Consider the following 26,573-nt stretch of genomic DNA (forward strand, 5'->3'; position numbering starts at 1 on the left):
CCCTAAACGGGTTCAGAAGTACTTGTAACCATTGTAGGATGGTGCATTGTCTTGTCCCGTGGGTGTAGGGAATGATAAAAACAGGATCAGAATGCGTTTAGTATGTCGGTTCATAAACTACGTAGACAGTTTTTTTGGGATTCTGGACCCCCCCTCCCCCTGCGTAGACAATTGTCCATACAAATGTTTTTAAATTTGTATGGGCTGTGGATAATTGTCAACCCCCCCCCCCTAAACTGTCTACGTAGTTTATGAACAGCCCCTCAGATTTCTCTTGAAGGTTGAAAATTTCTTACCTGTTTTATCCAAATACTCTTTAACAATGCGGTGTAACATCCAAGTATCAACAGGATAACCCCATTCAGAGCAAAGTTTAAGCCTTTGGATTAACAAACCTTCGTCAGGTTCAGTTAGGCACGTTTGTGCGCCTTGGGGTTTGATGGCATTTCCTTTTTTTTTTAATGCCAATAAATCACAGAGTAGCCATACTGCACTGCCGCAACCAATCCCACCAAGGTGGTCATACTTTAAAATAGGCCTGATAGGACTAGGAACTGTAAATAATAATTAAAATCTCAAATGTACCAAAGTTGAAAAGACGCATCTGTGTCACTTAACAAATTCATACATGTAAACCACACAATCACAAGAAATAAAGATCATTTAAATGGCAAAAAAACTGCACTGCCGCTTGGCAAATTTTTTTTTGTTAGCAACATCCTCAATGGCCTGCTTCAAAGTTTGTGTGTCTGCTTTGTTGTACGTTTTTGAACCTTTTGGTTTGTAGTTTCGATTGCATAAAACGAATGACTTCAACTATCTGCGCGATTGTTTTTATTCGCCCCGTCAAAGTGTGAATCGGGACCACGTATTCAAATATAAGTGATAATATGATAAATACCTGTTATGTTCGAATGTTTCGCTGTAGAAGTTTACACAATTTAATAATATAACCAGCGACAAACCGACATGAATGACCATAGCAAAAACAATAAAATTTCTGACCAACGCACACTACTGACACTCCGTGTTCGCGGGAAATATTTAGTAAAGCCATGAACCTGCACGGAAAAATTATGAATTGGTTCGTGTCTGATCTATTCTGGACAAATTATTTTTATCGAGATCAAAAAATCCTATGGTTTTGACAGTTAGGATATCTGCACATTTAAATCGGCCGTTTACGATTTTCGGGCATAAGTCAGAATTAAGTGTCATGTCGCTTTGTCGGTGATACAACTGCTACAGTACGTAAACAAGTTCGAATTAAACAAAAAGCGACTTTCACAGGTGAAGTTTTTGCGCACTAGCAAATACTACTAACTCGAAGCGCCATTTTATGAAATTGGTTGGTTGATTTTGGCCTAGAAGTTTGATCAGTTTTCAATAGTTTACTATTGATTAACATAAATGTTAATACCGATTAAATCTTACATCAAATCATAATAAAATGGTGTTATGAGAATTGTGATTCAATCATAAACGACCAAGAATTTAAAATCTAATACTATTTCGTTACACTTGCCGATGGTAAAATTGCAGCCCATTCGACAAAGATGCAGCCCAACTTAAAAAAAAATTAAGCTTGACCTACCTTCAACACCGTAACTGACGTTTTCAGTCCTTCCACTTTCTTCTTGCTCTCTCCGAGCTCGTCGTTTATTTGCTGGATGTCATCTAGAAATTGGTGGAACAACCGATCGCTTTCCAATTTCAAAGAGGGATCAGTTGACGAGATTTCTGAAAGGGAAACGATAGTTTAATTTGATGTTTAATATCTACTTCCTCGGACGTCATGAATCAACCTACCTATGAAGCCTAGCAGATCAGCCGTTTGCTGAATGTTTTTCCTGTATAGACCCCGCCAGGCGGCCCAGCACTCGGGGTCTTCGATGAGGCACAATATCAGTCCGAAGTAGATCAATTCCGGCTTGGCGATGAACTGAATGTTTTTGAACAGCGTCGTAAAGGTGCTAGAGGTCTTCGGGGCACTTAGGACGTACCGTTCCACGAGGATCTTGGAGGCGTCGTCAAGCAGGTTGGCCAGCTCGCGGTTACTTTTGTTCTGTGTCGTTAAAGAACTGAGTATGGTCAGGAAGTCACTGGATGAAATGTCAAGTCTGGAAATTTAAATTCGAAAAACATTAATGATCAAATTGCTTAATTTCTGACGAAAAAATATTCTAGGGTAAATGACGGCTGCGGCAATACCTTAACCTATTATCATCAGGAGCTTAATTTTGGCATGTGGATACATTGTGTTTCAGAGCATCTATTGGTCAAATTTGAGTGCTCTATGACTTTGTTTACCTCCCTGACGATAATAGGTTAAGGTATTGCCGAAGCAGACATTTCCCCTACGTGATGTTTACTATTTTAGTAGATTAGCGCTGATCTATATGCACTGTCGTTAACCCAAACAACCGGCTTATCCAGGTCAACCGAAACGAAAATAGTGCAACTCCATCAAACCGAACCAAAAGAACGTATTTCCCACAAAACATGTCACTCTTTACGACGGCTATCTATTGCCATCGGAGCAGCGGCTTGTGTAGCAATCACTGCATTGCCCCCTACACTGCACGCTGAAGCAACCAACCGTCGTCGCTCATTTAGTCGATAGCCGTTGCAATGAAATTCGAGAAGCAGTTGTAGGAACCAGAAACCCTTCGCTTCCTATGTCTGTTCTTGTTTTTTTTTTTTTGTCGATACTTCTCAGATTTGCGTGATTGCAACATTGCTACTTGGTTGCTACTGCGATGCTGCTTTCGTTTGGCGCGTGAGACACACCACACAAAACCATAAACAAGGGGCGAAATTAACGTACTTGGAAAGAAAGTTGTGGTCTGCGTGACACGGAGCGTGGCTTTTTGTTCATTTGTTTGCACCGCTAAATACGCTATTAGCCGAGATTGATGTGACTCTAAAACCGATCAAACAGATCGGACCAGAAAGACGGAGAACATCGATCGTGATTGTGGCGGGTGCTTGCTGACGTGTCCAGAATTTTTGGGAAGGGAGGTAACCGCATTGTTTAACAGCAATTCTTTTTTTTTTTTTTTTTTTTATGGGTGTCAAGCTGGAGCTGCGTGACAGCTTAATTTTCAAGACTTGACCCATTTGAATAAATTTTGCTTCTATCTTTGACAATACAGCAGAAGGACTAGCCTATGTTGGCCGCTTGAACACTGGATTCCGTGTGTATTGTTTCAAGATAGTTATAGAAAAAATGCTGTGACGTGTGCGCGTAGATACATCCGCGTAGTAAACCGATTGAATAAGTAAACCCGTTTCGAACGAAATATCTAAATTATGTAAGTTACGAAAACCGCGCGAATTCCGAAAGCCGCGCGAGACAACCGAAGCGAGAAAAAAAGGCTTATTATCATTTAAAGAGTGCCACCAAAATAAATGTGATAGTCTATGTTGGCAAGTTTATTAATTTTGGTTTCCTCCCTAGATATTCTACTTATTTACTACTGAGCTTTGTATCAAATTAGTTAATTTAAAGAACGTATCAATCATTTCAAGATTTCGCGACCGCACCGAACAAATTCTATAAGCTCAAAAGCGTTTGACAAGCTCTACCGAATTGCGTATCGCTTCTGCGTAAGCTCCGTAGACGTAGGCGCGTTGAATCCGACAGTCGGCAAAGGTTTAACCTGTACCAACACCGCTTAAGGAACGACCTCGAGTCAGTGAAACCGTTTATAGCTAAACATCTAAATTACGTAAGATACGAAAATCGCGCAAATTGTGAACGCCACGCGAAAAAACCGTATAGAAAAAACAACTTATTATCACTTAAAGAGTGCCACCAAAATAAATGTGATAGCCTATGTTGGCAAGTTGATTAATTTTGGTTTCCTCCCTAAATATTCTACTTATTTTACTGTTGAGCTTTGTTTCAATTTAGTTATTTTACCGCACGTATCAATCATTTCAAGATTTCGCGACCGTACCGAACAAATTCTATACTAAAGAAGCTCAAAAAAAAAAAAACTTTTGGTGAGCTCTACCGCATTGCGAATCACTTCTGCGTCTCCGTAGACGTAGGCGCGTTGATTCCGACAGCCGCGAAAAGTTAAACATGCATCAATACCACATAAGGAAATATCGATTTTACGTATGGTTTAGTTCATAGATTAACATTGACTGCTGTTTAAAAATGTAAGTACTTGAACACTAAGAAATAAGGTAACTCAAATGCTTTAACCGCATGTATAAGAGATTTCGCTATTGAGAGAATAATATAGTAATCGAGTACAACAAACTCAGGGGAATACAATACCTCCAAAAGTTTAAAAGCTATTAATTGTCACATTCCTTTCCTTTTCTTATTTCCTAAACTATTCCTCTCCTTGTAAATCTGTTTAATGCTGGTCTGCCCTAAGTTCAAGACTAAATAAGAAGATTTATTCTACAACTTTAAAGGTTAATTGCCTCCCTAAGCGGACCCCCCGCATGCTAATTCTTTTGTTAATCTACTTAATGTCATTAGACTTTCTGAAGTTTCTTATTTAAGTTCATTTGATGATTATGATATCTCATTAGTCTAATTTAATAAATTATTAAAAGCTCTAATTCACCTAATCAATCGTAACCCATGCTTTATCAGGTACCGGCACTTGTGCTTGTAATCTAAAATTAAACGTGTTTCAAGTACTTTTGATTTAAGCTTATACCTATTTATTATATCTTAGTTCGACCCAGGTAACACCTTCATGTGACTAAAATGCTTCATTTTGAAGTTAGTTTTCTAGCTGATTTTTAAATTATATAGGGTATATGTTCCAATTACGCTCTCATGTTTCCACTCTGTCGCACCACAAAAATACATATGGGTATGTCACAATAGAAGCACACCACAGTGGAAATCCCGAGCCATAGTTCAAACACTTATCCCAAATCAAAATGAAGCACATATAAGATTAGTTACAATACCATGTACAAAAATGATGTTTAACATTGTTTCCTGAGTAATACTTCAATGAAAACAACAATGAAAGCTTGTCACGCAAATAGAAGGAGCACCGATGGGCACTTTCTGAAATATTTCAATAGTATAATTCCCTTGCAAACCCAAATAAATCTATCTGCGTAAAAAATAAATAAAATAAGAGTGATTTGCGGCCAAACCCGCCAGTATCACACCCAACGTCAGTGCCTATACGTAAGCGTACTACGACGCGGCTCTCAATAAAAGGAGTAACAAGTGTGATACTATCACTGCTAGACTAGATCTTTGGTTCTCTCATGCAGTGGTTTATCAGAGAGGGGAAGCTTAGTAATCCCCATTGCTTGCCTATGACGCCATTCTATCGCGGCATGAGCCAGCAACGCCGACCATAAACCTACCGTCTCCAACACTCCACTATAAAGCATGAAATTAAGCCCGCCCACCAACAGCAAGGTGCAAAAACTAGCCAAGGGGAGGGCGCATTGTTTAACAGCAATTCTGATATGAAACTGAATAGTTTTGTGAGGATTTTAGAACCATGTATGTGGTTCGATAGACTTGAAATTTTTCAAGATATTGAACAACTATATAGATACGTTTTTGTTTTGTATAATTGTTCAAAACCCGGCAGGTCGAGAATAGCCTCGTAAAATTGTCTTATTTTGGTTGAAAACAAGTATTCTAATGCATGCAACGGTTGTCTTGGAAGCCTCTCAATTAACTAACAGCTTATGATGGACATTGGTCCAGTAGGAATGTAATAAGCCAGGAAAAAATATATGTACACCAAAGTTGAAACCCTTAGTTAGGGCCATATTTATACTGAAATCGTTTGCATAGCATCAATTGATGCATTGAACCTGTTGATATTGTCATATGAAATGATCACAAACCGCCAAAAGCTGACCCTTTATAATCTGAACAACATGGTCGAAGACCACAAATCTGTACGAATTTCATCCCAAAGCGTCTATGGAAATTGCAGCACCCTCTCAGATTTTAATTAAACTTTGTGAGACTTTGTCTAATTAAACAACTTTACAAACTTGTTTTCCTTGACAAAAAAATCTATACAATTTTTTTTGCAAAGGGCTGAACTTTTCAAAATTTTCTAACAAAAATAATAAGAAAATTTGGTCAAAGAGTGCATTGCCGAAAATTATTCACATTTATTACGAGGTTTATTAAAAGATATAAAAAATAATAACATAAAAATCCTACACCAAAAAAAAAACAATCGTAAAATAAATTGAAATTTCTCTTACCAAAATTTAAAAAAAAAAACAGATGGGCACTTTATACTTAATTATTTTTTGAAGAACTTTTCATGTCAGCACTCAACTGGATTTTATTTTATAATTTCAGGTTTTTTTATCAGGTTTTAAATCTACGCTGACGAGCTCGGTAGCTTACTGATTATTGTTTCTGCTTACTGAGCAGAAGGTCGTGAGTTGAATCCCAGGCCCGTCCTTTCCTTGCAATTTGTCACTATGTTTTAAGCTATCCCCATTGCTATTATACATCTGCCAGCAAACGTTTACCGAAGGTATCCTATGCTTTTCCCTCCCACTAACAAATCTCCAAACTCCTGTGACGCTTATGAGAGATCGTAGAGTTCTCTGCATTTCTCTTAAATGAGTGTCCAACAAACAATCTAACAAGGAGACCTGAGGACAGTTCTCGATTATTGGAGATAGTGCTACTTCCATCTAAGAGGCCGAGATCAATCCCATAATCTCTATTGGCCAAGAAAAGGCTTGCCAAGTTACATAAAAAATCAACTACATCCGAACATATTTTATATAAAATATATTTTATATAACCGTAAACCATATATATACCACAAACCGGACTTGGTCATTTTGGTCTTCGTCAAGCGGATCGTCTACAATTTGGACCTATATATCTACACATGTCAAGTAGACCTGTGCGCCGCTGCCGCCGACGATTTTTATACGCCGCCGCCGCAGTAATTCTTTTACGCCACCGAATAAGTTTATGTCACGCAGATAAAAATCCGCAGCACCTTTTCGGTAAAATGCATCTTGAACGCTTTAAAATTAGAACTTGTGTGTGATGCAGCGATTGTCATTTAGTTCTTTGACGTTTGTTCGCACTTTCTCGATCTAGCACTCAGGAATGAATCAAACCAGTAACGCTGGTAGATCACCTTTTCGTGGTGCGTTACTGGTATAAGATCTACCTCCGAACCTTAGTTCTGACGACTTCAAACTAATGGAACAGGATTTTTCAGTAATCAATGGAACACATTTTAGTCCTTGTTACTTTGTATGCCTTGTTAATAGTGACAAGACACGGAAAAGTAGTCACAATGCCGGATGAATTGTATAGTTAATTTAAGTTAAATTTTAAATTGAAATTCAAATTTCTTGAAAGAAGGGATACTTTCTAAGCTTCACTGAGTAAATTGTTCAGCGCTTATCAACTATAATACAAGGTAAAAGTGGTTGTTGCTGATATTTCTTCATGAACTCGGCGGCAGGTTGTGTATTAAATAGACTTGTGCCTTATCGAATTTTATAAAATGCTATGTACGCGTCCGCGAATAAAACAGAAATGTTTTTTTTTTATTTTCATAAGTTTGATGCTTGCAGATAATTTCTCTGTTTATGATGTTATAATGATAGAGGTTTTATGGTGGTGGGTTTTGCATCATTAAGAGTGCCATTTTCCCTGCTTAGGTGTTTTATGTGGTGTGTATATTTGTTCCTTTTCTTTCTTTTTGAAATTTTACAAAAATGTTTTAAGGTTGTGTTGGTGCTGCCATGGGGATTGTAATTGGTGAGCTTGTTCCAGTTAAAAACAATCCGTTTGTTTCCTGGCGGCATAAACTCGATCGCGCGTGATCTATTTTACGGTTTTAGTTAGAACATAAGAAAGGCTATACTGTCGGTAAGGTGTGTGCATGCGAGTGCATGCACATAGTTGAATCTTGTGGGGAGAAGACATTACGATCTATCCCAGGCTACTAAAGTAAAAATCGTAATTGATAGATATTGGGCGGAACGCTTCGGAATGTTTAGAAAAAATAGGGCACACACTTGTTCCAGTTTGGGATACATTATTGCAGAGGCGTCGCGTGCCTCATTTGTTTACCTGTGCACCTAGCTTTGTTCGCTATAGTTTACCACCACCATGAATTCGAGGGACATATTCTCAATCACTATATTAATCACTACCTAACGTAACATTTGAAGGGCCTATCATGTTATGTAAACAAAACTTGTATGGCCCTTTTCGCGCTAATCGAAGCAGGAGGAATTGCAAAACCTAACTAATTCTCGTTTTTATCACAAGGCTAACTCTTTCGACTGAAGTGTAATGAAGAATATCCGTCAAACACTTCCGAAAACATTGTTTGATACAAAACAGTGTCAAAATAACGGCGCCGGTGGTGTAGTGGTAAGCGTGATTACCTCTCACCCCAGCAGGCCTGGGTTCAATCCCAGTCGGCGCCGCCGGGATGTTCTGAGGCATAACATCTCTGATTCGGATGGGAAGTAAAGCCGTTGGTCCCCGGTTCATGAGTTGATGGGTCGATAGGTAGGGTCCAGGTGTGGGAGGCCTTCCTGGCACGTCGGTAGCATTGGTGCTCAGCACGGAAAACAAGATCGACGAAAAAAAACAAACCAAAGGAAAAAAAAAAAAAAAGGTGTCAAAATCTAGAGAAAATTGATGTAGTCCCCTGGGTAGCAAACTTGAATTAATCAACTCTAAACAACACTATCAGAATGAGCCAGGGAAAGCTAATAAGTTTTGACAGGCGCACCGGCGCAACCATCGGTAATTGAGAGATTTACAACTGTAAATAGAGTGAAAGCGAGCTTTTGCGCTCTCTTTTTCCATTGCTCTCTTTGCCTGCAATCAGATATCCAAGTGCACTGCGAGAATTGCACACTTTAGGCACCCATACATCAAAAATGTTCTTCTAATTTAAACTCACACATTCAAACCGGTCTGCAAGTATGATACACATCCAAAGCGTACCAGACTACTGTTTCCGTGTTGCTCCCGTTTGACTCGTGACTGCTGAAAATTTGAATTACAACTAGTGGTGCAAACTGCCATGTATCGTGAAAAATTTGTGGTATGTTTCAAGAGGTGATAGAAGGTCTGCTTGGCTTACATCAGGCATTTGACCATTCACAAACTTGCCACCCGCCACCCAAAAAGATCGCTTTTAGGTGCACTATTTGACGAGTTTTGTCATGGTAGTAATATCGACATGCTTAGAAATCAATGCATTAGGGATTAGGCAGACCATCCGAACTGAATTTAATCATGTTTGAAGCAATCCATGGTTGAACATTTAATTGAACCCCACTATAAAATAGTGTTTTCATGGTCACATGTGGTCTGGAGTAAAGAAGTACATGCAGCTATAATGTGTGGACGTGACGCCACTGCATTATTGGCTGCTGTCAAGAACGCAATTTCATTTTGCTTGCTTAACCAGGGCTTAAATAATCGTCACGTCGGTCATAGCTTGTTATGATAGCTTGAACAATACGTAAAGAGCAAATCAAAACATTGAACGTTGCGTGAAAGTGGAACTTAATGAAGGCCTAAGTGCCTTTTCGTAGCTTTTAGTTTTCGAATTTGAGAGATCATCGGTTGCAGTGGCTTTTTTACTGAGCAGAAATTACGCGCTCCCAGGTCATATTAAAGAAATGTATCGTTAATTTGCTTGTTTATCGTGTATTTTGCGAAACTTCGTTGCCGTCGTCGTCGATGCCGGGTTTGAATGGTTACAACAACTCGAGTAACGGTATGATGTGATATGAGAGGCTCGGTGGCCTTAGAGCGACCGCTTTTGCTTACTGAGTAGAACATCATGAATTTAATCTCAGGCCCATCCACATTCAAGATTCGTCAATCGTTTTATTTGTTAATATGACTACAGGGTAATAACTCATTTGCCTAGTGTGGGGTTCAATCCCAATTTCCTTCGCGCTATACCGTTTACCAAAACCCAAACCCTACCCCCCTACCCAACATCCCAGTGACTCCTCGTGGAATTGCAGAGGATTTCTCGGCTTCCATCAAAGCGAGTGTCACGTCAACACATTCCTACCCATTCCTTTCTTGACCTGCGTTCGAGCGCGGCCGGCGCTGGTATTGCCTAGTTTGAGACCGTTTTTACACATTGAGGATGATTACTAGTCTATTGGTTCTCTGTGTAATTACAGCTGATCTGGCAATGACAGAGTAGCCACCGTGTATCAGAGTAATACAAGCATATCATTTATCGCTATCAACATACTAATAACGTGTAATGCTCAATAAATGAAAGAATTCCTAGGGCCCATTAAAATGTTACGTAATGCATCAGATTGCTTTTAAATACTATCCACCCCTACATAACGTACATTTCTTATACTAAATAAAAAGGATTGTAACACTTTGCCATACGACTCCACCCCCTGCAATCTTAACACGCCTTTGACATACTTTTCTAAAAAAAATCCGCATGCATGGTCAATGAGAACGATTCAAAATTGAGTCAAAGTTACTCATATTTGAGTTCAGGTTACTCAAATTCGCGAAAACGAATTGTGGTTTTAATTTGTCTACTAGTGCACTTCTAACCTGTATGCATTTTTTTTTAATTTTCCCCATATTCAAGAAGTTTTCCCCGGGAAAGTATCGGAAAATTTACTCAAACTATGAGTGACCTACGTTTAAGCGATTTTGAGTAATCTGAACTTAAATGTGGGTAACATGTTTTGTCCAAGTGCGGTTGGTTTGGAAAGTATTATTTGTGAAACATATTTCAAATAGACAAGAAAAATGATGAAGGTTTATCAATGATTTTCAGGATGCTTTCAAGAACTGGCTGTGATGGTGTTAGATTAGATTAGAACGAAATCATTAGTTTTGAATCACTTGAGCCAAAATCAATTATTTGAAATCATTAAAACAAGAATATTTTCCAGGTGAATTATCAAAATTCCCGATTTTTGTCCTAATTTTCCTGGTTGACTGCACTGAAAAAAATTAGTACCTTTACAATTCAACGAAACTTTATAAGCGTGGAGCCACATCCTTAGTTCAGCAACTTAGAATACTTATTTTGCCAAAATAGTAATTAAGACTAATTCCTTGCATTTACAAAGCTTTATTGCAACCTGCACACTTAGATTATTTTACCGAAATCTGTGAAATTTCACCGAAATCTCAACAGCTGAACGTTCGATAAATAGTTCGGTGATTTTTCACAGTTTTCCTGTAATTTTTTCAACGAATATCTGCGAAAAATCACAGAAAATCTGTGGAAAATCACCGAACTGTTTACCGAACCTTCAGCTGTTGAGATTTCGGTAAAATTTCATAGATTTCGGTAAAATAATCTTAGTGTGAGAGAGGGTGTTGCCTAACACTGGACGAGTTGGCGTTAAATTTGTAGGAAATGGTAAAATACGACTGAAAAATTTATTGTAGGTGTGGTAAACCAGACTTTTCATTTATTTAGTGCAAATATCATTAAAAAGAAAAAAAGAAAAGAATTTAAAAAATCAAACGAGAGCTCGCTGGAAATCTGAAACATCGTGGAAGGCAATAAATACGCCGGCTGTAGGCGAGTTTAGTTAGTCATGTTGAATATTTTTATAAGAAAATAATAAAGTGGTGGAACCTCTGATCACGCCTTCCTTCGTAAAGCCGTTGGTCTCCGGTCTATGAGTTGATAGGTAGATAGGTAGGTCGCTGCCTCCCTGGCGTCGATAGCATTGATACTCCGTACGAAAAACAAGATCGACGGAAAACAAGTTCGAGAAGTTTGGATGTGTGTGTGTGTACATTCATTTCCCACTGACCAGCAGTACTTTTATGGAAGAAACCTATTTGTTGATAGATTTGTTTTATCAATAGATGCAAACATTTTTAGCCCTGAAGTTTGAAAGTACCGTAAAACGAGGTATCTTTGATAATGCGGGTAACTTTGATAGTAAATTGAATGATTGCGCTTTTTCCGAATTATAAACTTTGGTTCCATATTGTAGCTTAGAGCATTTCCGTTGATATCGTAAGTTGTTTTTATTTAGTACATGTTACATATATTACAAACATATTAAAACACAATTTTCGTGTTTTTCACCTGTTTGAAAAACACTCAAACCATCACTTATGAAACGTGTTTCCTATATAGCCATCACAAATTCAATGTTGTTTTCTTATTGCTTATGATGTATTCTGACTATATACTCATGCAAAGTTTCATATTTCAAGAACTAAATTGCTTCAGTTCCCCCTTTTTCTTCCTATTTTCATCAAGCATTATCAAAGTAACCCCAAATCAAAAAACTAATGTTCGGTCACAAAACTAAAAAAATAGTGCAAATGCTTTAATTTCCATTAAACATATTACTAACGAATTAACTCTAGCATCATCAGCACTTGTTTAAAAAAATAAATAAATTTGAAAAACATGCATTGCTGTAAAAATAATTAGAAAATACTTTGAAAAACTATCAATGTTACCCCGTTTTACGGTACCTAAAAAATGTTACATTCTGTTTTTTTTAGTCTTTGATCTTCATAAAAAAAATTAAAACCTCTTAAAGATTGTCCCTTGTCCGAGAGACTATACCTCTTTTTCTTGAGTCTATGTTTTTTCTCCATTCATTCGGTTGCGTGAATTTTTTTTTTTAATTTGGATTCTTAATTTTTTTTTTGCAAAGACCAAAATTTAACAAATTTCTTCGGTCCGAGATTTTGCAAGTTTTCCTTGATTTTTGTGTGTCTGGAATTGAACGTCAAATGATACTCTGTGAATTACCGGTACAACCTTGCATTTAAAAGCTTAGCAGCTGGTTTTCACAACTGTACAGAAAATTTTAATAGACAATATTTTTATTGTACCTAGTTACTTAGTTATAAAAAAAAACATTTATTTTTTTTATTTTCTTTATTGCTCAATTTATTTCAAATTTGAGGTATATTTTAGCAGATTAACTCTTTTTGACCACCACAAAAAAAACCCTCTTGTTTCCTCAAACAAACACTTTAGCCCAATAATATTCAGGAAAGAGATTATCCCGTACACTTCATGTAGTACAGTGGAACGCAGAACGGTCAACAACAATCGCCCCTGCACACGCTACCGATCACCCAGTGACGAAATGCTTTATAATCTCTCTCTCCCACTGACTCCAAACAACACATCACCAGAAAGAAGAAAAAAAAAACCTAAGAGAATGAACGTTAAAATACTTACTTGGCAGTCGTGTTCTGGTGCAATATTTTATGAACATATTCGTATACGTATTTACTGTAGGTTTTGAGCTCGATGACCGGTACCATGATGTCTTGCCAAACCTTAAGACCCACACTGGGATCGTGGAAGCCGCCCTGACCGAGAGCCCACAGCAAACTGAGCCCAATGTTGCTGCGGTTTTGAAACGAATTCCGCAGGATTGCATTCCGGGCCAGATTGTTCACGCAGATCTGCGGATCGTGAACGGCCATTGCCTGCAGCAGGATCTTGTGTCCAAGATGCGGTAAATTTTTGTTCATGTCGCCCGTCAAATTGGACAACGAGAGATCGTAGAAATATTGCACGTTCTGGTCACCTGCATTGGATATAGTTTCATCAATCAGATCTTTCAGATCCTCAGGAAGCACGTCATATGGGTAGGCAAGGGATTTGTTTGCAAAAACGGGATCAACGACATCTACGCGTAGGTTTTCATTCAGGAACGATGTTATCGCTTTGAGTGCCATTAGCTGATTGTCTTTGAAGTTTTCATTCACTGCCCACAGGTGCGCTCGGAGGTCACTGACGATGGTTGCTTTCAGCGCCGCCCCTAGATCTTTGTACTTGGGCTTGGCCGGTTGTTTCTTGTCCGTTTCCTGCTTCTGTTTGGCTTTGCTCTGCTGTTGGCCACGTGCAGGTGATCGCTTGCGGTCCTGCTGCTGTTTTCCGTTGGTCACATTGTGGTTCTTCTTGTCTTCCTTGTTGCCCTGATGGGGACCGAGTAATAGATCGTCCTTCACATTGGCGTACAGCGACCGAATCTGATCCATTGTGTCTATAATTAGCAGACGAAAACAAATGGCAAAAGTAAAGACAATCTGAAAATAACGATTTCCGAAGTGCGTGTGTCGCGCGTCGTCGCGGAGTGTTGAATTAGAACTGATGCAGAACGATCTGTAGAGTGAAGGTGCAGCTGCAAGTAGCAGCAGCAGCATCCAAATCATGTGTAACGTAAAGCTCTCTCGTTCTCAAATTTATGCTGCATGCGAGGGGTGTATCAACTGACTGCAGGTTAATTGGTTTAGGAGGAATACAAGTGACATGTGGATTGTTTCAATAACAGATTTGTACTAACGTTATTTAATGTGCTACTTAGCTGCTTATTAGTTCTGGGTCGATGCGGACTATCACTATTCCGGACTTCATTATTTCACCTAGATCCATGACAGATTTTGGTCAGTATCACAAGGGCACCTAGAACATATCAGTGTGTATTAAATGTGTTCCAAAGCTATTCTATTGTAGAAAATGGTCCAAAAAATCACCGTATCAAAAATTCGTCGTCATCTTGAATGTACAGTTTTAAAAGTGTCTGTGGTCATTGGTGAAAACGAACGAAATCCATCATAAACTTTTAAAATCAGGGGGCGACCCCGGCGTAGTGGTTAACATCCATACCTCTCACGCCAAAGTCACGAGTTCAAATCTCACCCTCGGACAAGTCACGAATGACCCACGAGTGTTAAAGTGACTATAATTAAATAAAAAAAAAATCAAACAAAAATCAAACGAAGCAACATATTGCGCATTTCACACCAAATTGGACTAATAAGCGCGTTTTCACTTATTAAAAAGTGTGATAAAACTGCAAGTTTACGTCTAATCGTCTGGTGTCCTTATGATGCAAGCAATAAGTGCTCCGAAGACATCAAAACGATTTGACGGAAACGTGCACTTTTATCACACTTTTTGCATTTTTGGGACAGTCCAGTTTCAGATGCAGTCAGCAATATCATAAGAAACATATCTTTTAACGTAACAAAAAAAAAATTTCCCCTCTCACAACAGCTGAAAAGCTAAGCTTTCTAATTGGTTAACCCTCTACTTCCCACAACTCTTCGGTCCGTCTCATGTTTGACAATTTACCATTAAATAGTCAGCACTCATTTAAGCAGCTTCTACGCATGCTCATTCTGCTCCATATGTGATCTTGAGAATTCAACTGAGCAACTATTGAAAAACAATTAAAATACTTTAACTATTTTGTTTATATTACTTCTGCGTGAAGTTATGTTTCAAATAACAGACTCAAAGTGGTAATTTTATACGATAGATGGAGGAGATGAAAGTATAGAGTTGACAGTTCCGTTAGAGTACGGCAGTGTGAAAATTGTATATAGAGTAGAAAAAGAGCAAGGGCAACTTTGAGGAAGGTACTGTAAAGATCCATTTGCCACTCAGGAATCACCCAGCGCGCTGTTGCCGGAGACACGTCTTACCTCTTCGGGTTCTGGATGTGGAAAAGCCCCGTGTCATGGCAATCGTCGTAGTGCGTGGCTGACTGTGTAGAGTTCGCACACACACACACACAATCTCATCGAGCCATATGGTCGGGGGACCCAACTTCAGCCCATATTACACTATGGCATATTCAGCCCACACATCCCCCTTTCTCAGAATAAAATGAGAATGCAATCTCTTTCTCTTCTTTTTTTTTTTATGTACCTTTCAAAGTTATTTTTTTTTTCAAGATTTCGGTACTCTAGATTTTTTTAAGCAAAACCAATAACAGTACTTTCCAAAATTCAGATGACTTGTATATAATACTTGAAATTCAAAGCCTCATATGGCTCATACTCTCACAGTAAAATAAATATTGCTCGTTTCTTCGTAATTTCTCGCGCTTCTACAGCGAAAACGGCGGTAGGAGAGCGAGAAGTTTTTTTTTTTTTTTTTTGCGCAACACACAGTTCATGAAAGAAGAAATAAAAGTTAGTAGAATTTATTTCACCGCACCACATCTCTATTCGATTCCCACACCAGCTCATTCACCTCATAGACGCAGCGCACCCAGAAATTTTACACTGGGTAGCCTAGATTCCCTTTTATTTGCAAACTGTCAAATTTTCCAAAACAAAACAACTCGCGTTGGTCGCGTAAGTGAGTGGGGAGGATTTTGTTTATTCGACGTAAGTTTCAAAATTAAACGAGCCAGATTTGTTTCCATATCAAAAATGGTTGAAATTAGTTATGAAGGAAAAAGTGTATTTTACGTAGATGATTTAATTTAATTGTAGGCGGATCAACAGATTATCTGGTGGTGTTACTATCGATCAATCTAACATAATCGCTCAGATGAGATGGAGCCTTCCTTTCCCGTGCTGTTCGTGTAGCCTCTGGTGCCTTCAATGTCCGCATCGTATCCGTGCTCGTTGTCACTAGCGGTTTCGTTGGGATTGGCCGAGATTGAGTGGTGTCTGCTGGTTTGTTGCTGTCAGAATGGGTTTCAGTTCCAGTTTCGTCAGAGCGTACTTCCTCGAAACAGGCAAGCTCGATGTTGCTACCGTCTGTTTCGGCAGAATCCGCCGTTAGGATATATCGCTTCTTGCATGCCATTTCTTCAATCCTACTGCTTGGATCGGTGTTGACTTTGAAGTTTGCTACGCAGTATCTGTAAGAGACAATGAGATGCGTACGCATGTCAAGATTTTGCCAAAAAAAAGAAAGTGCTTCCTTTAATTTCGAGACCGAGGTTAATGGTTTGACTGTTCTTAGAATCAGTATTTCGGGTTTCGGTCGTGGACGTCCTATTCCGCTACGGACATTATTTACTCGCTTTCCTTTCATTGGTTTTGGTTTGCTTTTCGGTTAGCGATTCCGAAGCGCTCTTTTTCATTTTTTTTCAGCGGTAAAGACTCGCTTTTCGATTAGCGGTTTCGATACGATTTTTGTGCTGCGGCTCCGGCTCGCTTTTTTTTCACAGGCGTTAGTGATTCCGACTCGCTTTATTCAGCGGTTTCGATTCGCTTTTAACTCAACGGTTCCAACACGATTTTGTGATTCAGACTCGCTTTCTTTTCAGCGGTTTCGACTCGCTTTTAGGTTAGCGGTTCCAACACGATTTGTTCTGATTTTGACTCACTTTACTCGATCGATTGTGGTTCCGCGACTCACACAGGCATTTGGTAGTTCTCAAAATCGTCTTATTCGTGTAGTGGACGTGCTATTCCGCCGACTTTCCTTTCCCTGAATCCGGACTCTAGAGAACACGTGCCAAACATAACCTCGAATTTCACTATATAACTTTTTCTTTGCCGCTGGGTGATTCCTTGTAGCTTGTGCATGTTTCAATGAGTTCGAACTATTTTCCAAAAGACAGGTTCCAAATTTTTGTTGTACGAATTAGAAAAACCTGGCAGGATATAGCCAATGTGAAGTGTGAATGCGCATAGAAAGCCCATCTGAAACGCTACCACAACGCATCGCTTGTTGAGCAGAAAAATGTATCACTTTTTGATTTACCGATTTGTTTGCACTTCCCCTTCTGTTCTGTGCCCAATGGACAATGTATCACTTTTTTGTAGCGACACTCCTAGAGGTCGCTGAAAGCTTCTTTTCACGTCAAACTGGTGTGGGAATGTACTAAACTATTACAGCAACTGTCCTGTCGAAATAGGTTAACCTTTATTGGGATCCTGGTCATTGTGGAATAGAAGGGAACGAAAAAGCTGATGATCAATTGGGAAAAATAGGGTCATCCACGAAATTAATTGGTCCTGAACCATTTTTTTATGATATTCTTCTTGTTCTTTAAAAATGAAGCTAAAAAACTAGGAAAAACAAAGGTACAGTCAGGCTTGCTGAAACTCCTCAAACTATCCGGAGGGTTTAAAACACTCTTGTCCTACGAGTTTAGCCAGCCCTCACCTTGAGTGAGTGGCGGCAGGCATATGGAAGAAGGATTCAAAAACTTCTCGAGAGAGAGGGAGAGTGAACTTCAGCGAGAGGATGATTTGACGTGAGGTGCGCTTTTCGAGACTCCAGATGACTTTTTTGTTCGACGCAAGAAGCTCAGAGTTCACCCAGAGTGAGAGTGTGTGATAGAAAACATGAACATGAAAGGCAGCAAACCTCGCTCTCATTTTATCCCCCTTCGCTCACAAGCTCTGAAGCTCAGTGGAATGATTTGGCAGTAGGCATTCTACTCCTCAGAAAAATGCTACACTCGGCTCATTTTAAACTCAAGAGCGAGGCTTCATCAAGCCTGGATACAGTACAACTGGACCAGTACCCTCAATTTTTGGCAATCTAAACGTTTTATAAAGCCGAACGCTTTTCATACACAAAAATTACTTAATCTGTCTAAAAAAGATTTTCAGGTCTCTATCATATTTCATTACGATATTATAGCTTTTTTTTTTTATGTGACGCCGTGTCAAAAAAGACCCTAATGCACTAGTTAACAATGAAACGCAATTTTCCGTAAAATCCTGAAAACGTGTAAATGACAATGAGCTTGGTGTTCTATAGACATATTCAACCCATCATCCGAGCATTTTAAAGCTTCATTATAATATGCACATTATTCAAATTATTATGGAGCTAAGATCTTATTTATTTACTGTTTCATCTTCGATAAAAAAAAAATCGCACAGACTACTTCACCTAATATTCTTAATCATATTTTTAAAAGTACTTTTGCTAATCACAAAATCCAAATCCTCATTATTATCGTTAAAAGCTCGCAGACAAGCGTCGAATGGATTGTTCAAACTGTGAAGATCCATTTGCCACTCAGGAATCACCCAGCGCGCTGTTGCCGGAGACACGTCTTACCTCTTCGGGTTCTGGATGTGGAAAAGCCCCGTGTCATGGCAATTGTCGTAGTGCGTGGCTGACTGTGTAGAGTTCGCACACACACACACAATCTCATCGAGCCATATGGTCGGGGGACCCAACTTCAGCCCATATTACACTATGGCATATTCAGCCCACACAGGTACGAATGGGGTTGTTCATCTCTCTTTACCAAACTCCCTAGTTGGAGAGGGATGGTGAAGGGTATCCCCCTGCCACCACTGGCAAAAAGAGGTGATCACCGATTTGCTCATGTACCTACGATGTGTGGAAACAGTTCTACCAACAATCAATACGAAACTAACGATTTTAAATTGGCTCACCACTTTAGTAGCCTATTGGTCCCAAGCAAACGATTAACGTACCCTATTCTAGTCGAAATTCTAGTACTACGCAATGTTTGTTTTGATTCGCTATGAAAGTTTGACAGATAAAATGAGGGGTTATTGGTTTTTCCTATGTTTCGAGGGGTGATTCGACAAGCATGGGACCGAAGATAGTACCAGAGGTGAGCCAAAAAGTTGAGCACGTTTCTTCGGGACCTACTTGTCTTAGAGTTACCTCTATGGTTCTACCATAGAGGTAACTCTAAGACTAGAAGGTCCCGAAATAACGTGCTCAACTTTTTGGCTCAGCTCTGGTACTCTCTTCGGTCCAAAGCTAATCGATTCACCCCTCGAAACATAGAAAAACCAATAACCCCTCATTTTATCTGTCAAACTTTCATAGCGAATCAAAACAAACGTTGCGTAGTACTAAAATTTTGACTAGAATGGGATACGTTAATCGTTTGCTTGGGACCAATAGGCTGCCTCTTGCTCACCATCCCTCTCCAACTTGGGAGTTGGTAAAGAGAGATGATCAATCCGATTCGTACCTTCCACAAAGTTGTCCTTGCTCGCTTTCTACTCTCTATATCAGTGGCGTCCCATAACCTCGCTTTTTACCTGTGCACCATCTTTCAAAACCAGATTTAATGCCATATTCAGACTCGAATCTGTTGAAAAATCCACTTAACCTTCTAGTTTACTCGATATCTATCCATTGCAAGCAATATTTTGATAATTGTTTATGTTTTGAGAGTTGGTGTACAAGTAGATTGAGGCTAAGGAAACGCCACTGCTCTATATATAATTTTCATACCGCCGTACACTGAAGTCTTTTTTTACACGGTTTTTTTTTACGCGGTTTTTTTTTACACGGTTTTTTTTACGACGATTTTCGAAATAACGCGGTTTTTTTTTACGCGGTTTTTTGAAATAACGCGGTTTTTTTTTACACGGTTTTTTGAACTAACGCGGTTAAAGAGCCAAAACATTCTAAGTGTTTTCTGAGGAATGGACTTAGCCAAAAAAACAAACTTGGAAGTGTACATCGAGTGGATTCACCGGACAACATGAGTACATACATATTTTCGGAACGGGAACGACGTGTAGAGGCCGGAAATCGATGATTCATGCCATTTTGGAATCCAAGATGGCGGCTTCCGGTTTTGTGAAAAACTGTCAAATAGCCAACCATATGGATATTTTTGGAACGGGAACGACGCGTAGAGGCCGGAAATCGATGATTCATGCCATTTTGGAATCCAAGATGGCGGCTTCCGGTTTTGTGAAAAACTGTCAAATAGCCAACAATATGGATATTTTTGGAACGGGAACGACGCGTAGAGGCCGGAAATCGATGATTCATGCCATTTTGGAATCCAAGATGGCGGCTTCCGGTTTTGTGAAAAACTGTCAAATAGCCAACCATATGGATATTTTTGGAACGGGAACGACGCGTAGAGGCCGGAAATCGATGATTCATGCCATTTTGGAATCCAAGATGGCGGCTTCCGGTTTTGTGAAAAACTGTCAAATAGCCAACAATATGGATATTTTCGGAACGGGAACGACGCGTAGAGGCCGGAAATCGATCATTCATGCCATTTTGGAATTCAAGATGGCGGCTTCCGGTTTTGTGAAAAACTGTCAAATAGCCAAAAATATGGATATTTTCGGAACCAAGACGACATCCAGAGGCCGGAAATCGATGATTCATGCCATTTTGGAATCCAAGATGGCGGCTTCCGGTTTTGTGAAAAACTGTCAAATAACCAACAATATGGATATTTTAGGAACCGAGACGACATCCAGAGGCTGGAAATCGATGATTCATGCCATTTTGGAATCCAAAATGGCGGTTTCCGGTTTTGTGAAAAACTGTCAAATAGCCAACAATAAGGATATTTTTGGAACCGAGATGACATGCAGAGGCCAGAAATCGATGATTCATGCCATTTTGGAATTCAAGATGGCGGCTTCCGGTTTTGTGAAAAACTGTCAAATAGCCAACGATATGGATATTTTCGGAACGGGAACGACGCGTAGAGGCCGGAAATCGATGATTCATGCCATTTTGGAATCCAAGATGGCGGCTTCCGGTTTTGTGAAAAACTGTCAAATAGCCAACCATATGGATATTTTTGGAACGGGAACGACGCGTAGAGGCCGGAAATCGATGATTCATGCCATTTTGGAATCCAAGATGGCGGCTTCCGGTTTTGTGAAAAACTGTCAAATAGCCAACAATATGGATATTTTCGGAACGGGAACGACGTGTACAGGCCAGAAATCGATGATTCACGCAATTTTGGAATCCAAAATGGTGGCTTCCGGTTTGTGAATGTTTCAAAAAAATGTTATGCAACAAATTTTAATTAACTTTTTTTTTCGATAATCTGTAATTAATCTTCTTACATTTACAAGAACTTCATAAATTCAATGTTGAACAACATGTGATACCAGCGACTTGGTTGTGGAATGCATGTAGCACTAGAGGTTATACAGGTACAAGTGGTAATGGCCTGCCGAGATTTGCTCAGCCGAGCTCGGTAGAAAAAAAACTTAGTGTGTGGATAGTACTTAACATAACAGGAACTGGGGTTGAAGTTGTCGCTGACCGAATAGTCAAAGTCATGAAACACAGTGAACGAAGAATCCTTGTCACTGAAATCGATGTTTAGCCAATAAGACATCATGGACACTGCCACTGCCAAAGTAACTCTAGTCGGAAACCTGACAGACTTAAATCTTATTTACATAACTAAGACTTATCGATACTTAATACAAGCAAATGATGAAATTAAAGCATACCCCGTCAGTCAATGCTAACCAGTATATTATTGCGGTAATGCTCTTCGACAGAGGAACCATGCCATTAGTGCGAAGCATTTTTAGTCCACTGCACAGTGGTCCAGAATGCAGATTTAGGTGTAATGATATGTTTTGAGCCTGAAATTGGAACTTTAGACTAAAAGTCTCTTCTACAAAGTTGTTTTTTAAAGTTAGGCCCTTATTTTTATGACAATGAATTCTAGGGTGGTTCTTATTATCATTAAAATCAAAAATATAACTTTTTTGTTTGAATAAATTAAGGTATACATTTTTCGGCAAAGTTATAGCTGAGCTAATTTCAAGCAACTTTGTAGAAAATAACTTTTTTGTATCTCTTAAATTGGCCGATTTAGAGCTATTTTCTTGAATTGAGTTAGGGTGGCTCTTAAAAATACAGTTTTTTTTCTCTATTTATCTTATTTCGAATTTCTCAGCAAAGATGCCTACAGATAACTTTTAGATCTAAAAAAGGCGCAAATTTTTATTGCACAAAGCTTGTCAATATCTTCCACCGATCAAGAGTTATTGACGTTTTTATACTAAAAGTATGCACTTTTAAAATGTTAATATCTCTGTTGGGCGCAAACAAAAAAAAAGTTTTTTTGCAGCATTTGAAAGAGCGTATGTTATTCTCAATAATATGAAAAAAATTGGAGGTATGTTATTTTTAAAACTCGTATAAAATCAATTTGAAATTATTCATATTTTTTACTATATTTGAGTATATCTTTTTTATTAGAACAGATACAGGCAACAAATTCAGCTATAAAACATTCGTCTTAAAGAGTTTCAAAAGTCTCTAGAAGATGACTTTCATGATAAATTTCAAATAAAAAAGATGGATTTCATAGGACCACTCTAATGACAAATTTATATAAAATGTGCTAATACATTTATTTCAATATTTGAACATTTAGTGTCTTGGAAGAAGTTTTTGTTCTTAAAAATTCCCTTCTTTTGGTGTTTGCAAACGTCAGGGTGGTCCTCAAATTAGGAAATTTTTAAAACTAACTTTTTTGTTTTACAAAATATAAACATGTGTTGTTCAAAAAAGTTGTAGTTAAGTTACTTGCAAGCAACTTTGTCGAGAAAATTTTTTTTCTATCTCTTAACGTTCTCATTTCAGAGTGATTTTTCGGAGTTGACTTAGGGTGTTCCTGGAAAAAATAGATTTTTAGCAATAACTTTTTTATTTGAAAATTCTCATGTAAATTATATTCTAGAGACTTTTAAAACTCTTTAAGACAAATGTTTTATAGCTTAATTTGGTGCCTGTATCTCTTCTAATAAAAAAGATATACTCAAATATAGTAAAAAATATGTATAAATTCAAATTGATTTTATACGAGTTTAAAAATTAACATACCTTTATTTTTTTCATATTATTGAGAATAACATACGCCCTTTCAAATGCTGTAAAAAAACTTTTTTTTTTGTTTGCCCCAACCAAAGATATGAACATTTGAAAAGTGCATATTTTTAGTATACAAACGTCAATAACTCTTGATCGGCGCAAGATATTGACAAGTTTTGTGCATTAAAAATTTGCGCCTTTTTTAGATCTAAAAGTTATCTCAAGACTCCTTTGCTGAGAAATTCGAAATAAGATAAATAGAGCAAAAAACTGTTTTTTTAAGAGCCACCCTAACTCAATTCAAGAAAATAGCTCTATATCGGCCAATTTAAGAGATACAAAAAAGTTATTTCCAACAAAGTTGCTTAAAATTAGCTCAGCTATAACTTTGCCGAAGAATGTATACCTTAATTTATTCAAACAAAAAAGTTAGATTTTTGATTTGATTGATAATAAGAACCACCCTAGAATTCATTGCCATAAAAATGAGGGCCTAACTATAAGGAACAACTTTGTAGAAGAGACTTTTAGTCTAAAGTTTCAATTTCAGGCTCAAAACATATCATTACACCTAAATCTGCACTCTGTACCACTGTGCACTGATACCAGCGCTCATTTCTGAAAAAAAACTTATAATTTATTCATTGCTTGCAAAAAGAATAGATGAATCAGGGCACATGTATCAGTATAAATCAAATTATAAAACTCTATAGTGTGAAAAAAACCAACAAATTGAAAAATTTACTCGGAGTCGTATGTTTGCGAAAAGAATTATTTCGCGAAGTTCTCTTTGGCGCAATTCCGATTTGCAGAATCCTATTTTGCGGTATAAGGATAAAATTTCTGCAAGATAGGACATTACGCGAAATGGGATATTCTGCCAAATAATATTCCGCTTGATGAAATAGGTTACCCCGTAAATCGCTATTGAAATGCCACTGCCGTCAAACTACACTGGAGTCGCTTTTTACGCGGTTTTTTTTACACGGTTTTTTTTTACGCGGTTTTTTTTTACGCGGATTTCGGAATTTACGCGGTTTTTTTTTACGCGGATTCCGGAATTTACGCGGTTTTTTTTACGCGGATTTTGGTTTTTTTTTACGCGGATTTCAGAATTGACGCGGTATATCGCTTTTTACGCGGTTTTTTCTTACACGTTTTTTTTTACCCGGTTTTTTTTTACGCGGATTTCGGAATTTACGCGGTTTTTTTTTACGCGGATTCCGGAATTTACGCGGTTTTTTTTTACGCGGAACGTATCACCCGCGTAAAAAGCGACTCCAGTGTATAGGGCGCCTTGATAATGTTGAGCCGACTCTTTCAATTAGTAATGGATGAAATGGTTTTGCAGAACATACATGTATACCACATTTTTTTTTGACCATGTCAAACAGTGGAATTTAAATTGAAGTTTAATTTAAAGGGTCTACTTCAGTACATACCGTGCACTGGTAGTGGCAGTGTCCATGATGTCTTATTGGCTAAACATCGATTTCAGTGACAAGGATTCTTCGTTCACTGTGTTTCATAACTTTGACTATTCGGTCAGCGACAACTTCAACCCCAGTTCCTGTTATGTTAAGTACTATCCACACAATTAGTTTTTTTTCTACCGAACTCGGCTGAGCAAATCTCGGCAGGCCATTACCACTTGTACCTGTACAACCTCTAGTGCTACATGTATTCCACAACCAAGTCACTGGTATCACATGTTGTTCAACATTGAATTTATGAAGTTCTTGTAAATGTAAGAAGATTAATTACAGATCATCGAAAAAAAATTAATTAAAATTTGTTGCATAACATTTTTTTGAAACATTCACAAACCGAAAGCCACCATTTTGGATTCCAAAATTGCGTGAATCATCGATTTCCGGCCTCTACACGTCGTTCCCGTTCCGAAAATATCCATATCGTTGGCTATTTGACAGTTTTTCACAAAACCGGAAGCCGCCATCTTGGATTCCAAAATGGCATGAATCATCGATTTCCGGCCTCTGCATGTCGTCTCGGTTCCGAAAATATCCATATCGTTGGCTATTTGACAGTTTTTCACAAAACCGGAAGCCGCCATCTTGGATTCCAAAATGGCATGAATCATCGATTTCCGGCCTCTGCATGTCGTCTCGGTTCCGAAAATATCCATATCGTTGGCTATTTGACAGATTTTCACAAAACCGGAAGCCACCATCTTGGATTTCAAAATGGCATGAATGATCGATTTCCGGCCTCTGCATGTCGTCTCGGTTCCGAAAATATCCATATCGTTGGCTATTTGACAGATTTTCACAAAACCGGAAGCCGCCATCTTGGATTTCAAAATGGCATGAATGATCGATTTCCGGCCTCTGCATGTCGTCTCGGTTCCGAAAATATCCATATCGTTGGCTATTTGACAGTTTTTCACAAAACCGGAAGCCGCCATCTTGGATTCCAAAATGGCATGAATCATCGATTTCCGGCCTCTGCATGTCGTCTCGGTTCCGAAAATATCCATATCGTTGGCTATTTGACAGATTTTCACAAAACCGGAAGCCACCATCTTGGATTTCAAAATGGCATGAATGATCGATTTCCGGCCTCTGCATGTCGTCTCGGTTCCGAAAATATCCATATCGTTGGCTATTTGACAGATTTTCACAAAACCGGAAGCCGCCATCTTGGATTTCAAAATGGCATGAATGATCGATTTCCGGCCTCTGCATGTCGTCTCGGTTCCGAAAATATCCATATCGTTGGCTATTTGACAGTTTTTCACAAAACCGGAAGCCGCCATCTTGGATTCCAAAATGGCATGAATGATCGATTTCCGGCCTCTGCATGTCGTCTCGGTTCCGAAAATATCCATATCGTTGGCTATTTGACAGTTTTTCACAAAACCGGAAGCCGCCATCTTGGATTCCAAAATGGCAGGAATCATCGATTTCCGGCCTCTACACATCTAGATTATACCATGCAATAGTGGAAATGGCTGAATTCCAACACAAACCTGGTTCATTGTCTGGCTTTGTGGAAGCCAGCTGCTTTCAAGATGGTTAGGATTTACAAATGAGAGAAAATTCCGTAATGGTGTGATCAAAGCATTCGGAAGGTCTTTACCTCCAGAAGAACTTTATCATGAACGATGTTCATATGTTCTAGGTGATCATGACTTACAAGTACCGAATAAAATTCCATGCACACTGCTCAGTTTTTTTGTTATGATGAATTTTGAAATAACACGGGTTTATCACACGGTTTTGTGAAACA

The 26,573-nt window shown here is 38.6% G+C and overlaps 1 protein-coding gene across 1 annotated transcript in view; it reads right to left on the reverse strand.

The window, feature by feature from the left end:
- The window catches only part of Tmem214 (Transmembrane protein 214), an 85,809-nt gene that overhangs the window by 47,812 nt on the left and 11,424 nt on the right, over window positions 1–26,573 (reverse strand). The window contains exons 2-4 of the mRNA XM_065225211.1: window positions 13,197–14,010; window positions 1,810–2,120; window positions 1,595–1,740 (exon numbers count right to left, since the gene is read on the reverse strand). Coding sequence (XP_065081283.1) covers window positions 1,595–1,740; window positions 1,810–2,120; window positions 13,197–14,010 — 1,271 coding nt within the window. The remainder of the gene's footprint in view (window positions 1–1,594; window positions 1,741–1,809; window positions 2,121–13,196; window positions 14,011–26,573) is intronic.

Source organism: Ochlerotatus camptorhynchus, unplaced genomic scaffold, assembly GCF_037179485.1.
Source record: "Ochlerotatus camptorhynchus isolate MF236.1 unplaced genomic scaffold, CSIRO-AGI_Acam_v1.1 ptg000222l, whole genome shotgun sequence".
Taxonomy (NCBI): domain Eukaryota; kingdom Metazoa; phylum Arthropoda; class Insecta; order Diptera; family Culicidae; genus Ochlerotatus; species Ochlerotatus camptorhynchus.